The 13,789-nt window shown below is 38.7% G+C and overlaps 1 protein-coding gene across 4 annotated transcripts in view; it reads right to left on the bottom strand.

The window, feature by feature from the left end:
- LOC100402531 (intraflagellar transport protein 172 homolog) overlaps positions 1-13,789 on the bottom strand; it is a 35,681-nt gene that overhangs the window by 10,025 nt on the left and 11,867 nt on the right. Inside the window, exon 7 of one of the 4 annotated variants that reach the window (XM_078349756.1) lies at positions 8,158-8,291. The exons of 1 other annotated variant lie outside the window; for it this stretch is intronic. In XM_078349756.1, the coding sequence (XP_078205882.1) occupies positions 8,200-8,291 (92 nt within the window). In that variant the 3' untranslated portion in view covers positions 8,158-8,199. Of the gene's footprint in view, positions 1-8,157; positions 8,292-13,789 lie in introns of those variants that run through there. 2 more of the 4 variants (XM_078349757.1, XM_078349750.1) reach the window with 2 other exon arrangements.

Genomic DNA, 13,789 nt, shown 5'->3' on the forward strand with positions numbered 1-13,789 from the left:
ATTGTTTGAGCTCAGGAGTTCCAGACCAGCCTGGGCAATGTGGGCTGGGTAATGTGCACAAAAAATGCAAAAAATTAGCCAGGCATGGTGGCACACGCCTGTGGTCCCACCTACTCGGGAGGCTTAGGTGAGAGGGTCACTTGAGCCTGGGAGGCGTAGGTTGCAGTGAGCAGAGACGGTATCATTGCACTCCAACCTGAGTGAAACAGTGAAACCCTGTCTTAAAAAAAAAAAAAAAAAAAAAAGGGCCAGGTGTGGTGGCTCATGCCTGTAAGCCCAGCACTTTGGAAGGTCGAGGTTAGAGGATCATGAGGTAAGGAGTTCGAGACCAACCTGACCAACATGGTGAGACCCCATCTCTATGTTAAAGAAAAAAAAAAAAGAAAGAAATGGTTATGGGAAAACTGGCTCACTATAGAGAAAAATAAAATTGGATCACTTTTTAATACCACATATAGAAGTGGACTCCAAGAATATTAAAAACTAAAATGTGAGATATAAGACTGGAACATAGAAAACAAGGTAGGAGAAAATCTTTGTGACCTGAAGCAGAGAACTCCTTAAGGAAAACTTCAGAAAAATAAACCATAGGCATAATTGCTAAAAGAGAAGAATTTAAATGTTTCTGCCACACACAAAACAGATAAGTGAGATGGCTATGTTAATTCACTCGATTTAGTCAATCCACAATGTAAGCATGCAGCAAACCATCACATTATACCCCACAAATGTATACATTAGTATGTCTCAAATTTTAAAAAAAATAAATTTTTTTCAGATAGCGTTTCCCTCTGTCACCCAGGCTGGAGTGCAATGGTTCAATCTAAGTTGCTAGCAACCTCTGCCTCCTGGGTCAAGTGATTCACATGCCTCAGCCTCCCAGGTAAGCTGGGATTACAGGCATGCACCATCATGCCCTGCTAATTTTTGTACTTTTTGTAGAGATGGGGTTTTACCATGTTGGCCAGGCTGGTCTCAAACTCCTGACCTCAAGTGATCCACCCACTTTGGTCTCTCAAAGTGCTGGGATTCCAGGTGTGAGCCACTATGCCCGGCCTCTCAAAAAATTTTTAATCCAGTAGAACACCCTCCCACATTCAAATGGAACCTCACAATGACAAATCTGCCACTCACTCCTAACCTCAGGTAACTACAAAGAAAGTTGCCTTCACACTGAGAAGTTCAGGGGTCTGAGGTGAAGTCTCTGGGAAGCCATAACCACAAGCTCACTTCTGTATATTTGGCAGCTCAAGTTCACATTATCTGAGTTGTCCCAAAAACTCTTCAAGCCATGAATTTAAAATGCTCCTGGACTGATGGTGCTAGAGTCAAAAGTAAATGAAATACTCTCTGAGGAAAATCTTTATCTTAGGCTTCAAAATCTCCACATAATTAAATATAAGATGCTACTGATTATAAAATATACCATCTATTTATATGCTAGTAGAATGAAAAAAAATACACTGTTAATTAAATTATTAAGTGCCATCAATTGTAAGACATACCCCAATTTCAGAAATGTTAACTATTAAAAAAATAAGCACAAGCACAGAAACAAACCTGCAGAGATGTCAAGTATTGGAATTATCAGATGTAGATTAGAAAACCCCTAAGCATATTATATTTAAGGAAATAAAATTCAAGTATAAATAAATTTGTAAGAAACAGAAGCCCATAAAAAGTGATCTAGCAGATTTGAAAAAAGAATCAAATCTTACTTCCAGAAATTAATAAGAATGAAAAGTACTGAAATGGATGGACTTGTCATTGATAGAATATTTCTGAATAAAGAATGGATATGTACACATATTTAAGTCTGATGAGTAACCACTAAAAGAATAGAAACAGAGTTCATAACTTCCAAACTAGTAGAAGGGAAAAAATGGAAGGAAAAAAGCACCAGTTTGGGATTTCAATTTATAGTAGTGGTTTGAACCCTTCAAATAAAAATAACAAGAAAAGTTGGACAAATATCTATTTTAAAATATCTATTTAAAGTCATTAAGGATCAAGGGATCAAAAATCAGAGGAGCCAAGATCCCAGAGGAAAATGAAGTGGAGGTAAATAAGCCCAGCTAAATTGAAACTTCACAGTTTTGTAGGGATAGATGAACAAAAAAATGAGTTGAGGGCCCTAATATCACAGGCTTTCAGTTGGGACCCCCAAAGGGCTATACTTAGGAGTAAGAATAAACCTGAAATAAACCAGGCTCAAAAATGGAATCTCAGTCTCTGACAAATTCAATCCTTATTTGGATTGAGATGATTCTTAATCTAAATGACTGCCAGAAGCTAGAATAGCTCTACCCTCTGGAGGAAAGTAACTTTATCCAGAACCTTGAATTTTTCTCTTCAAATTTATATATAAACTCTCTGGTATTAAATCAAAAATTACCATGCTGGCAAGAAGACAAGACTGAGTGATTGAAGACTAAGAGATAAACCTGGGGAATAAAAACAAATTCATAGGCAATCCAGATATCAGATAACAAAACATGGTTTTTTAAATATATGTGCTTTAAATATACAAGAAATTAGATGACAAGATGGATAATTTTGGCCAAGAACTAAAAACTAAAAAAATACAAATAAAAAATCTAATGGAAATTGTAGAACAGAAGGAATAAAGAACTCAGAAAGGGGTACATATTAGACACAACTGAAGAAATGTCTGAAGAAAATATCCATAATGAAGCATGGAAAGAAAATAGATGTAAGAGCCAACAGACATATGGGACCGAGTAACAGGAGACCCAGAAGGAAAGGGAGACAGAATAGGAGTCCCAGACAGAAAGGGAGCAGAAACAGTATTTGAAAGTTAAAAGTCAGGGAGTATATGGTAACTCTCTGTACTTTCTGCTCAATTTTGCTATGAACCTAAAAACAGCTTTAAAATGTAGTCTATTTTTTTTAAGGGAATAGCTGAGAGCTTTCCAAAACTGAGAAAGCCTTAGATGCGAGAAGTGTTATGAAGCAGCATGAAGACAAAGAAAACCTAAACTTAAGTACATTACAGAATGCTGATACCAATGCAATGAATCTTACCAGGCAAAATTAAAACACATTATATTCAAAGGAAGAATAAGATGAACACTTTATACCTTTCAGGAATATTGGAAGCCAGAAAACAATAGAATAACATCCTTTAATGTGCTAAAATAAAATAACTGCCTACCTAGATTTTTTTTCCTTTTAGAGACCAGATCTCTCTCTGTTGCCCAAGTTACAGTGCAGTGGCATAATCATAGCTCAGTGTAACCTCAAACTCTTGGGCTCAAGTAATCATCCTGTCTTAGGCTCCTGAGTAGCTAGGACTACAGGTGCATAGCACCACACCCAGACTTTTTTTTTTTTGGTTTTTGGAGAGATGGGATCTTAGTATGTTTCCCAAGCTAGTCTCAAACTGCTGGCCTCAAATTATCCCTCTGTCTTGGCTTCTTGAAGTGCTGAAATTACAGGCATAAACCATAGCACACGGCTCTTAGACTTTTATACTTAGCGAAACTACCCTTCAAAATATAAGGCAAAATAGGAATATGTTCAGTCAAAGAAAAGCAAACTATTCACAGTCTGCCTAGAACTTTCAAAGCAATGTTGAATAGAAGTAGTGAAAACAGGATTTTTCCCAAAAATGCAAAGGTTTTTTAACACAAGAAAATAAATCATTGTAATATACCACATTAATAACTTAAAGAAAAAAACACATGATCATATAACTGGATGTAGAAAAGAGCATTTAATGTAATACAACAACGATTTATGATAAAAACCATAACCAAATAGGAATAGAAGGAGACTTCCTTTGCTGATAAAGGACATTGCAATGGACCCAGTGTTAATGTCCCCCCCAAAATTCATTTGTTTAAATCCTCACCCTCAATGAAATGTATTAGTAGATGGGGCCTTTGGGAAGTGATCAGGTTATTCACTAATTCTTGAATGGAATTAGTGTTTTTACAAAAAATTCTCCAGAGGATTGAGCACGGTGGCTCACACCTGTAATATCAGAACTTTGGGAAGCTGAGGAAGGTAAATCACTTAAGGTCAGGAGTTTGAGACCAGCCTGGCCAACATGGCAAAACCCTGTCTCTACTAAAAATACAAAAATTAGCCAGGTGTGGTGGGACATGCCTGTAATCCCAGCTATTCAAGTGGCTAAGGCATGAGAATTGCTTGAACCTAGGAGGAGGAGGTTACAGTGAGCTGAGATCATGTCACTGCACTCCAACCTGGGTAACAGAGAGAGACTCTGTCTCAAAAACAAAAATAACCACACACACACACACACACACACACACACACACACACACACACAAAACAAAACAACTCCAGAGATAGCTCTCACTCTTTCCACCATGTAAAAACACAGTGAGAAGCTGGCAGTCTGCAACCTGGAAGAAGTACCTCACCAAAATCTGACCATGCTGGCATCCCAATATTGGACTTCCCAGCCCCCAGAGCTGTGTGAAAGAAGTTTCTGTTGTTTATAAGCCACTCAGTTTATCATATTTTATTATAGAAACCTAATGGACTAAGATAGAAATTGGTACCAAGAAGTGAGGGTGCTGCTGCAACATACACCAAAAACTGCGTAATGAGCAGAGGGTGGAAGAGTTTTGAGATGCGTGCCAGAAAAAGCCTACGTTGCCAGAATGAACTATCAAGGGTGATGCTGCTGAGGGCTCGGGAAGAAAAGAGGGGAGTTGTAGGGAAAGCTTCCATCTTCTTAGAGAATATCTAAGTAATCACAAACAGAATGTTGGTAGAAATATGCACAGTAAAGGCCATTCTGACAAGGTCTCAGAGAGAAATAAGGACCATTTTATTGGAAACAGAATTGGTGATCCTTGTAAAGTAGTGAAGAACTTAGCTGAATTCTGTTCATGTTCTAATGTTCCATGGAAAATAGAACTTGTGAGTCATAAAATTGGATATTTAGCTAATGCGATTCCTAAGTAAAGTTTTGAAGAAGTGCCTTGGTTCTCCTGTTTAAAGTAAAATGTGAGAAGAGAGAATCGACTTGAATATGGAATTATTGAGCAAAAAAGAACTAGAATTTAAGGATTTGAAAAATTCTCAGCCTATTTGTATTGCCAAAAACAAAGAAAAATGTGTATTGAAAGAGAACACTAAAGGCGTGGCCAAGTAACCCTTTAACAAGGGGATCAGTATATGTGTGAAACATGGATTAATCAGTCAATCAGTCACCACAGCAGGAAAACTGCCAGGTTGAACTGAAGAAGCAGGAGATGGGAGGGAATGAAGGAAAGCTGTTGGTCTTCTGGAATTTTACAGTTCAGGACCGTAGAGCTCTTCAGCCACAAACATGTACTATTCTTGAAGACAAGGGAAGAGTAATCTGGAAGGCAATTCAGAGATCATCGGGGCTGCCACCTCTGTTTCAAAAAGGGGGACCACCGCCTCACTTGGTGGAACTCCTGCCCAGTAGAGACACTAGAGCAGGTCCTTCACCCCAGAGGGTCTAGAAGTCCTGACTTCACTGCCCCAGTGAAGCCTCATCTGTTTAAAATTGTACAGAAGTTCTAACCAGAGCAATTAGGCAAGAAAAAGAAAAGCCATCCAAATTAGAAAGAAATAAGTAAAACTGTGTTCACAGAAGACGTATCTTACATACAGAATATCTGAAAGAAACCTATTAGAGCTAATAAAAGCAACTCCATTTTTAGCATCCAAAAGAATAAAATACTCAGGAATAAATTTAATCAAGAAGGTGCAAGATTGTACACTGAAAAGTACAAAGCATTGTTGAAAAACTAAAGAAGACCTAAACAAATGGAAAGACATCCCTTCTTCCTGGATTGGAATATTTAATATTGTTAAAATGGCAGTATTCCCCAGAGCAATCTACAGAGTTAGTATAATCCCTATCACAATCTCAATAGCCTTTTTGACAGAAGTGAAAAAGTTGGTCATAAAATTCCCATGGAATTACAAGGGTCCCTGAATAGTCAAGATAATCTTGAAAAAGAACAAAGTTGGAGGACTCATACTTCCTGATTTTAAAACTTACAAAGCTGTAGTAATCAAAACAGTGTGGTAGTGGCATAAGGATAAACATATATATCTATGAAATCAAACTGAATCTAGAAATAAACCCTTATATCTATAAATCAATTGATTTTCTATAAGAGTAACAAGACCATGCAATAGGAATAGTCTCTTCAACAAATGGTGCTTGGACAACTAGACAGCCACATGCAAAAGAATGAAGTTGGACTCTTAATTCACATCATCTACAAAAATTAATTCAAAATGATGCAAATATCTAAATGTAAGAGCTGTAAAATTATAAAACTCTCAGAAGAAAGCATAGAATTGTGATGGTTAGTTTCATGTCAACTTGGATGAGCTGTGTGCCCGGTTGCTTGTTCAATAGCTAGTCTAGGTGTTGCTGTGAAAGTAGTTTTCAGATGTGCTTAATATTTAGAATTAGTACACCTTAAAGCAGATTAACATCCATAATGTGGGCGGGCATCATCCAATCCATTGAAGGCCTTAAGAGCAGTCACTGAGGTTTCCTGAAGAGGAAGGAATTCTGCCTCAAGACTGCAATGGAAAATCCTTGCCTAAGTTTCAAGCCTGGCCTACACACTGATTTTGGACTCAAGACTGAAACATCAACTCAGTTATCTGAGTTTCTGGTATGTCCTAAGGATTTCTGATTTGTTAAGCCCTGACAATTTTGTGAGTCAATTTCGTAAAATCAATCTCTCTCTCTCATATATGTGTGTTTGTTATAATAAAGAATAATCTCGTTTTGTCACAGGTTCCTGGCATAAAACATCAAAAACCTTTAGAATTTTGTTTTAGGGGTGTCTCTTATTCCAATGAGGTGAAAAAGAGGAATGACTTCTTCTTCTATGTTAGGAGGCAGGACTGACTTGATTCTAAAATCTAATAAGGACAATATTAGAAAGAAAAATTATAAGCCAATCTCTTTCATGGACGTAGATACAAAAGTCCTAAAACAAATATCAGCAAAGTGAATCCAGTAATATATGAAAAGCATCCACCTGGCGCAGTGGCTCAGGCCTGTAATCCCAGCACTCTGGGAGACCAAGGCAGGTGGATCCCTTCAGGTCAGGAGTTCAAGACCAGCCTATCCAACATGATGAAACCCATCTCTATTAATAATATTAAAAATTAGCCAAGTGTTGTGCAGGCACCTGTAATCCCAGCTACTAGGAAGGCTGAGTCAGGAGAATTCCTTGAATCCAAGAGACGAGGTTGGAGTGAGCCGAGATTATACCACTGCACTCCAGCCTGGGTGACAGAGTGAGACTCCATATCAAGAAAAAAAAAAAAAAAAGAAGAAGAAGAAAAGAAAAGAAAAGCATCATGAACATGTTATATTTATTCCAAGAATTCACAGTTGTTTTATTTTCAAAACTCTGTGTAATTCAGCACATTGATAGAATAAACAAGAAAAACATATAACCATCTCACATAGAGACATGAAAATTACTTGATAAAATTTATCACCCGGCCAGGCACAGTGGCTTATGCTTGTGAGCACTTTGGGATGTCAAACTCCTGAGGTCAGGAGTTTGAGGCCAGCCTAGCCAAAATGGTGAAACCTCATCTCTACTGAAAATACAAAAATTAGTCAGGTGTGGTGATGCTTGCCTGAAATCCCAGATGCTCAAGAGAATGAGGCACAAGAATCATTTGAACTCAGGAGGCGGAGGTTGCAGTGAGCCAAGATCGCACCACTGCACTCCAGCCCCGGCAACAGAGTGAGATTCCGTCTCAAAAAAAAAAAAAAAAAAAAAAAATTAACACCCATTCATACTAAAACATAAAAGGGAACTTCCTTAGTTTGACAGAGTAATTGCAAAAGCCATATAGCAAACATTACACATATATGGTAAATTCTTGAAAACTTTCCTCTACTCAAGCTTACCTTGTTGGCATTATTTTATTTATTTATTTATTTATTTTTAAATTTTTTTTATTGGATTTTAGGTTTTGGGGTACATGAGCAGAGCATGCAAGACAGTTGCGTAGGAACACACATGGCAGTGTGCTTTTCTTTCCTTCTCCCCTTCATCCACATTTGGCATTTCTCCCCAGGCTATCCCTCCCCACCTCCCCCTCCCACTGGCCCTCCCCTTTTCCCCCCAATAGACCCTAGTGTTTAGTACTCCCCTTTCTGTGTCCATGTGTTCTCATTTTTCATCACCCGCCTATGAGTGAGAATATGCGGTGTTTCATTTTCTGTTCTTGTGTCAGTTTGCTGAGGATGACGTTCTCCAGATTCATCCATGTCCCTACAAACGACATAAACTCATCATTTCTGATTGCTGCATAATATTCCATGGTGTATATGTGCCACATTTTTCCAATCCAGTCTATTATCAATGGGCATTTGGGTTGATTCCAGGTCTTTGCAATTGTAAACAGTGCTGCAATGAACATTCGTGTACATGTGTCCTTATAGTAGAACGATTTGTAGTCTTTTGGATATATATCCAGTAATGGGATTGCTGGGTCAAATGGAATTTCTATTTCTAAGGCCTTGAGGAATCGCCACACTGTCTTCCACAATGGTTGAACTAATTTACACTCCCACCAACAGTGTAAGTGTTCCTTTTTCTCCACATCCTCTCCAGCATCTGTTGTCTCCAGATTTTTTAAAGATCTCCATTCTAACTGGCGTGAGATGGTATCTCAATGTGGTTTTGATTTGCATCTCTCTGATGACCAGTGACGATGAGCATTTTTTCATATGATTGTTGGCCTCATATATGTCTTCTTTCGTAAAGTGTCTGTTCATATCCTTTGCCCACTTTTGAATGGGCTTGTTTGTTTTTTTCCTGTAAATCCGTTTGAGTTCTTTGTAAATTCTGGATATCAGCCCTTTGTCAGATGGGTAAACTGTAAAAATTTTTTCCCATTCTGTTGGTTGCCGATCCACTCTAGTGACTGTTTCTTTTGCCGTGCAGAAGCTGTGGAGTTTCATTAGGTCCCATTTGTCTATTTTGGCTTTTGTTGCCAATGCTTTTGGTATTTTGTTCATGAAGTCCTTGCCTACTCCTATGTCCTGGATAGTTTCCTTCTAGGGTTTTTATCGTGCCAAGTCTTATGTTTAAGTCTTTAATCCATCTGGAGTTAATTTTAGTGTAAGGTGTCAGGAAGGGGTCCAGTTTCTGCTTTCTGCACATGGCTAGCCAGTTTTCCCAACACCATTTGTTAAACAGGGAATTCTTTCCCTCTTGCTTTTGTCAGGTTTATCAAAGATTGTATAGTTGTAGATATGTTGTGTTGCCTCCGGTGCCTCTGTTTTGTTCCATTGGTCTATATCTCTGTTTTGGTACCAGTACCATGCTGTTTTGATTACTGTAGCCTTGTAGTATAGTTTGAAATCCGGTAGTGTGATGCCCCCCGCTGTGTTCTTTTTGCTTAGAATTGACTTGGCTATGCGGGCTCTCTTTTGGTTCCATATGAAGTTCATGGTGGTTTTTTCCAGTTCTGTAAAGAAAGTCAATGGTAGCTTGATGGGGATAGCGTTGATTCTGTAAATTACTTTGGGCAGTATAGCCATTTTCACGATGTTAATTCTTCCTAACCATGAACATGGAATGTTTCTCCATCTGTTTGTGTCCTCTCTGATTTCGTTGAGCAGCGGTTTGTAGTTCTCCTTGAAGAGGTCCCTTACGTTCCTTGTGAGTTGTATTCCAAGGTATTTTATTCTTTCTGTAGCAATTGTGAATGGCAGTTCGCTCTTGATTTGGCTTTCTTTAAGTCTGTTATTGGTGTAGACGAATGCTTGTGATTTTTGCACATTGATTTTATATCCTGAGACTTTGCTGAAGTTGCTTATCAGTTTCAGGAGTTTTTGGGCTGAGGTGATGGGGTCTTGTAGGTATACTATCATGTCGTCTGCAAATAGAGACAATTTGGCTTCCTCCTTTCCTATTTGAATACCCTTTATTTCTTTTTCTTGCCTGATTGCTCTGGCTAGAACTTCCAGAACTATATTGAATAGGAGTGGTGAAAGAGGGCATCCTTGTCCAGTGCCCGATTTCAAAGGGAATGTTTCCAGTTTTTGCCCATTCAGTATGATATTGGCTGTTGGTTTGTCATAAATAGCTTTTATTACTTTGAGATATGTTCCATCGATACCGAGTTTATTGAGGGTTTTTAGCATAAAGGGCTGTTGAATTTTGTCAAATGCCTTCTCTGCGTCAATTGAGATAATCATGTGGTTTTTGTTTTTGGTTGTGTTTATGTGGTGAATTACGTTTATAAACTTGCGTATGTTGAACCAGCCTTGCATCCCCGGGATGAATCCTACTTGATCATGGTGAATAAGTTTTTTGATTTGCTGTTGCAATCGGCTTGCCAATATTTTATTGAAGATTTTTGCATCTATGTTCATCATGGATATTGGCCGGAAGTTTTCTTTTCTTGTTGGGTCTCTGCCGGGTTTTGGTATCAGAATGATGTTGGTCTCATAAAATGATTTGGAAAGTATTCCCTCTTTTTGGATTGTTTGAAATAGTTTTAGAAGGAATGGTACCAGCTCCTCTTTGTGTGTCTGGTAGAATTCGGCTGTGAACCCGTCTGGACCTGGGCTTTTTTTGTGTGGTAGGCTCTTAATTGCTGCCTCGACTTCTGACCTTGTTATTGGTCTATTCATAGTTTCAGCTTCCTCCTGGTTTAGGCTTGGGAGGATGCAGGAGTCCAGGAATTTATCCATTTCTTCCATGTTTACTAGTTTATGTGCATAGAGTTGTTTGTAATATTCTCTGATGATGGTTTGAATTTCTGTGGAGTCTGTGGTGATTTCCCCTTTATCATTTTTTATTGCATCTATTTGGTTGTTCTCTCTTTTCTTTTTAATCAATCTGGCTAGTGGTCTGTCTATTTTGTTGATCTTTTCAAAAAACCAGCTCTTGGATTTATTGATTTTTTGAAGGGTTTTTCGTGTCTCAATCTCCTTCAGTTCAGCTCTGATCTTACTTATTTCTTGTCTTCTGCTGGGTTTTGAGTTTTTTTGATCTTGCTCCTCTAGCTCTTTCAATTTTGATGATAGGGTGTCAATTTTGGATCTCTCCATTCTCCTCATATGGGCACTTATTGCTATATACTTTCCTCTAGAGACTGCTTTAAATGTGTCCCAGAGGTTCTGGCATGTTGTGTCTTCGTTCTCATTGGTTTCGAAGAACTTCTTTATTTCTGACTTCATTTCATTGTTTACCCAGTCAACATTCAAGAGCCAGTTGTTCAGTTTTCATGAAGCTGTGCGGTTCTGGGTTGGTTTCTGTATTCTGAGTTCTAACTTGATTGCACTATGGTCTGAGAGGCTGTTTGTTATGATTTCAGTTGTTTTGCATTTGTTGAGCAGTGCTTGACTTCCAATTATGTGGTCAATTTTTGAGTAGGTGTGATGTGGTGCTGAGAAGAATGTATATTCTGTGGCTTTGGGGTGGAGAGTTCTGTAAATGTCTATCAGGTTTGCTTGCTCCAGGTCTGAGTTCAAGCCCTGGATATCCTTGTTGATTTTCTGTCTGGTTGATCTGTCTAATATTGACAGTGGAGTGTTAAAGTCTCCCACTATTATTTTGTGGGAGTCTAAGTCTCTTTGTAAGTCATTAAGAACTTGCCTTATGTATCTGGGTGCTCCTGCATTGGGTCCATATATTTTTAGGATCGTTAGCTCTTCTTGTTTTATTGATCCTTTTACCATTATGTAATGGCCTTCTTTGTCTCCTTTGATCTTTGTTGCTTTAAAGTCTATTTTATCAGAGATGAGAATTGCAACTCCTGCTTTTTTTTGCTCTCCATTTGCTTGGTAAATCTTCCTCCATCCCTTTATTTTGAGCCTTTGTGTATCCTTGCATGTGAGATGGGTTTCCTGGATACAGCACACTGATGGGTTTTGGATTTTTATCCAATTTGCCAGTCTGTGTCTTTTGATTGGTGCATTTAGTCCATTTACATTTAGGGTTAGTATTGTTATGTGTGAATTTGATACTGCCATTTTGATGCTAAGTGGCTGTTTTTCCTGTTAGTTGTTGTAGATTCTTCATTATGTTGATGCTCTTTAGCATTCAGTGTGATTTTGGAATGGCTGGTACTGGTTGATCCTTTCTATGTGTAGTGCCTCTTTTAGGAGGTCTTGTAAAGCAGGCCTGGTGGTGACAAAATCTCTGAGTACTTGCTTGTTCGCAAAGGATTTTATTTTTCCTTCACTTCTGAAGCTCAGTTTGGCTGGACATGAAATTCTGGGTTGAAAGTTCTTTTCTTTAAGAATGTTGAATACTGGCCCCCATTCTCTTCTGGCTTGTAGTGTTTCTGCCGAGAGATCTGCTGTGAGTCTGATGGGCTTCCCTTTGTGGGTAACTCGACCTTTCTCTCTGGCTGCCCTTAGTATTTTCTCCTTTATTTCAACCTTTTTGAATCTGACGATTATGTGCCTTGGGGTTGCTCTTCTTGCAGAATATCTTTGTGGTGTTCTCTGAATTTCCTGCATTTGAGTGTTGGCCTGTCTTGCTAGGTGGGGGAAGTTTTCCTGGATGATGTCCTGAAGAGTATTTTCCAGCTTGGATTCATTCTCTTCGTCCCCTTCTCGTACACCTATCAAACGTAGGTTAGGTCTTTTCACATAGTCCCACGTTTCTTGGAGACTTTGTTCATTCCTTTTTGCGCTTTTTTCTCTAATCTTGGTTTCTCGTTTTATTTCGTTGAGTTGGTCTTCGACTTCAGATATTCCTTCTTCTGCTTGGTCAATTTGGCTATTGAAACTTGTGCATGCTTCACGAAGTTCTCGTAGTGTGTTTTTCAGCTCCTTTAATTCATTCATATTCCTCTCTAAGTTATCCATTCTTGTTATCATTTCCTCATATCTTTTTTGAAGTTCCTTAGTTTCTTTGCATTGATTTAATACATGTTATTTTAGAATGGAGTGCAGTGGAGCGATCTCAGCTCACTACAACCTCTGCCTCCCGGGTTCAAGCAATTGTCCTGGCTCAGCCTCCCAAGTAGCTGGGATTACAGGCACATACCACTACGCCTGGCTAATCTTTTGTATTTTCAGTAGAGACAGGGTTTCACCATGTTGGCCAGGCTTGTCTCAAACTCCTGACCTCACGTGATCCACCCACCTTGGCCTCTCAAAGTGCCAGGATTACAGGTGTGAGGCACCACACCTGACCCCATTTCTTCAACACATAATTGGATAAAATAAAAGAAAGAAATGAAAATGAACGATTTACAGATTAGAAGACAGTTAAGAGATGCACAAATCCATTTCAATCTGTGATCTTTAATCAAACAGACTGTAAATAATAATTTATATCACTTAGAAGACAATTCGAATTTTTTTTTTTTTTTGAAACAAGATCTGGTTCCATCAGCCAAGCTGGTATGCTGGGGAGCAGTCTTGACTGCAACCTTTTCCCTCCAGACTTAAGTGATCCTCTCATCTCAGCCTCCTGAGTAGCTGGGACCACAGGCACACACCACCACACCCAGCTAATTTTTGTATTGTTAGTAGAGACAGGGTTTCACCATGTTGCCCAGGCTGATCTCCAACTCCTGAGCTCAAGCAATTCTTCTGCCTCGGTCTCCCAAAGTGCTGGGATTACAGTTGTGAGCCACCACACCCAGATGATAATTGGAATTTGAACGCTGAAGGGTATTTGATGGTATTACAAAATTACGGTTAAATTTTTTGGCATGATAATGGTATTGTGTTTAACTAATTTTTTGTTTTTTGTTTTTTGAGATGGAGTCTCACTCTGTAGCCAGGCTGGAGTGCAGT

This window comes from Callithrix jacchus, chromosome 14 (assembly GCF_049354715.1).
Source record: "Callithrix jacchus isolate 240 chromosome 14, calJac240_pri, whole genome shotgun sequence".
NCBI classification, from domain to species: Eukaryota; Metazoa; Chordata; class Mammalia; order Primates; family Cebidae; genus Callithrix; species Callithrix jacchus.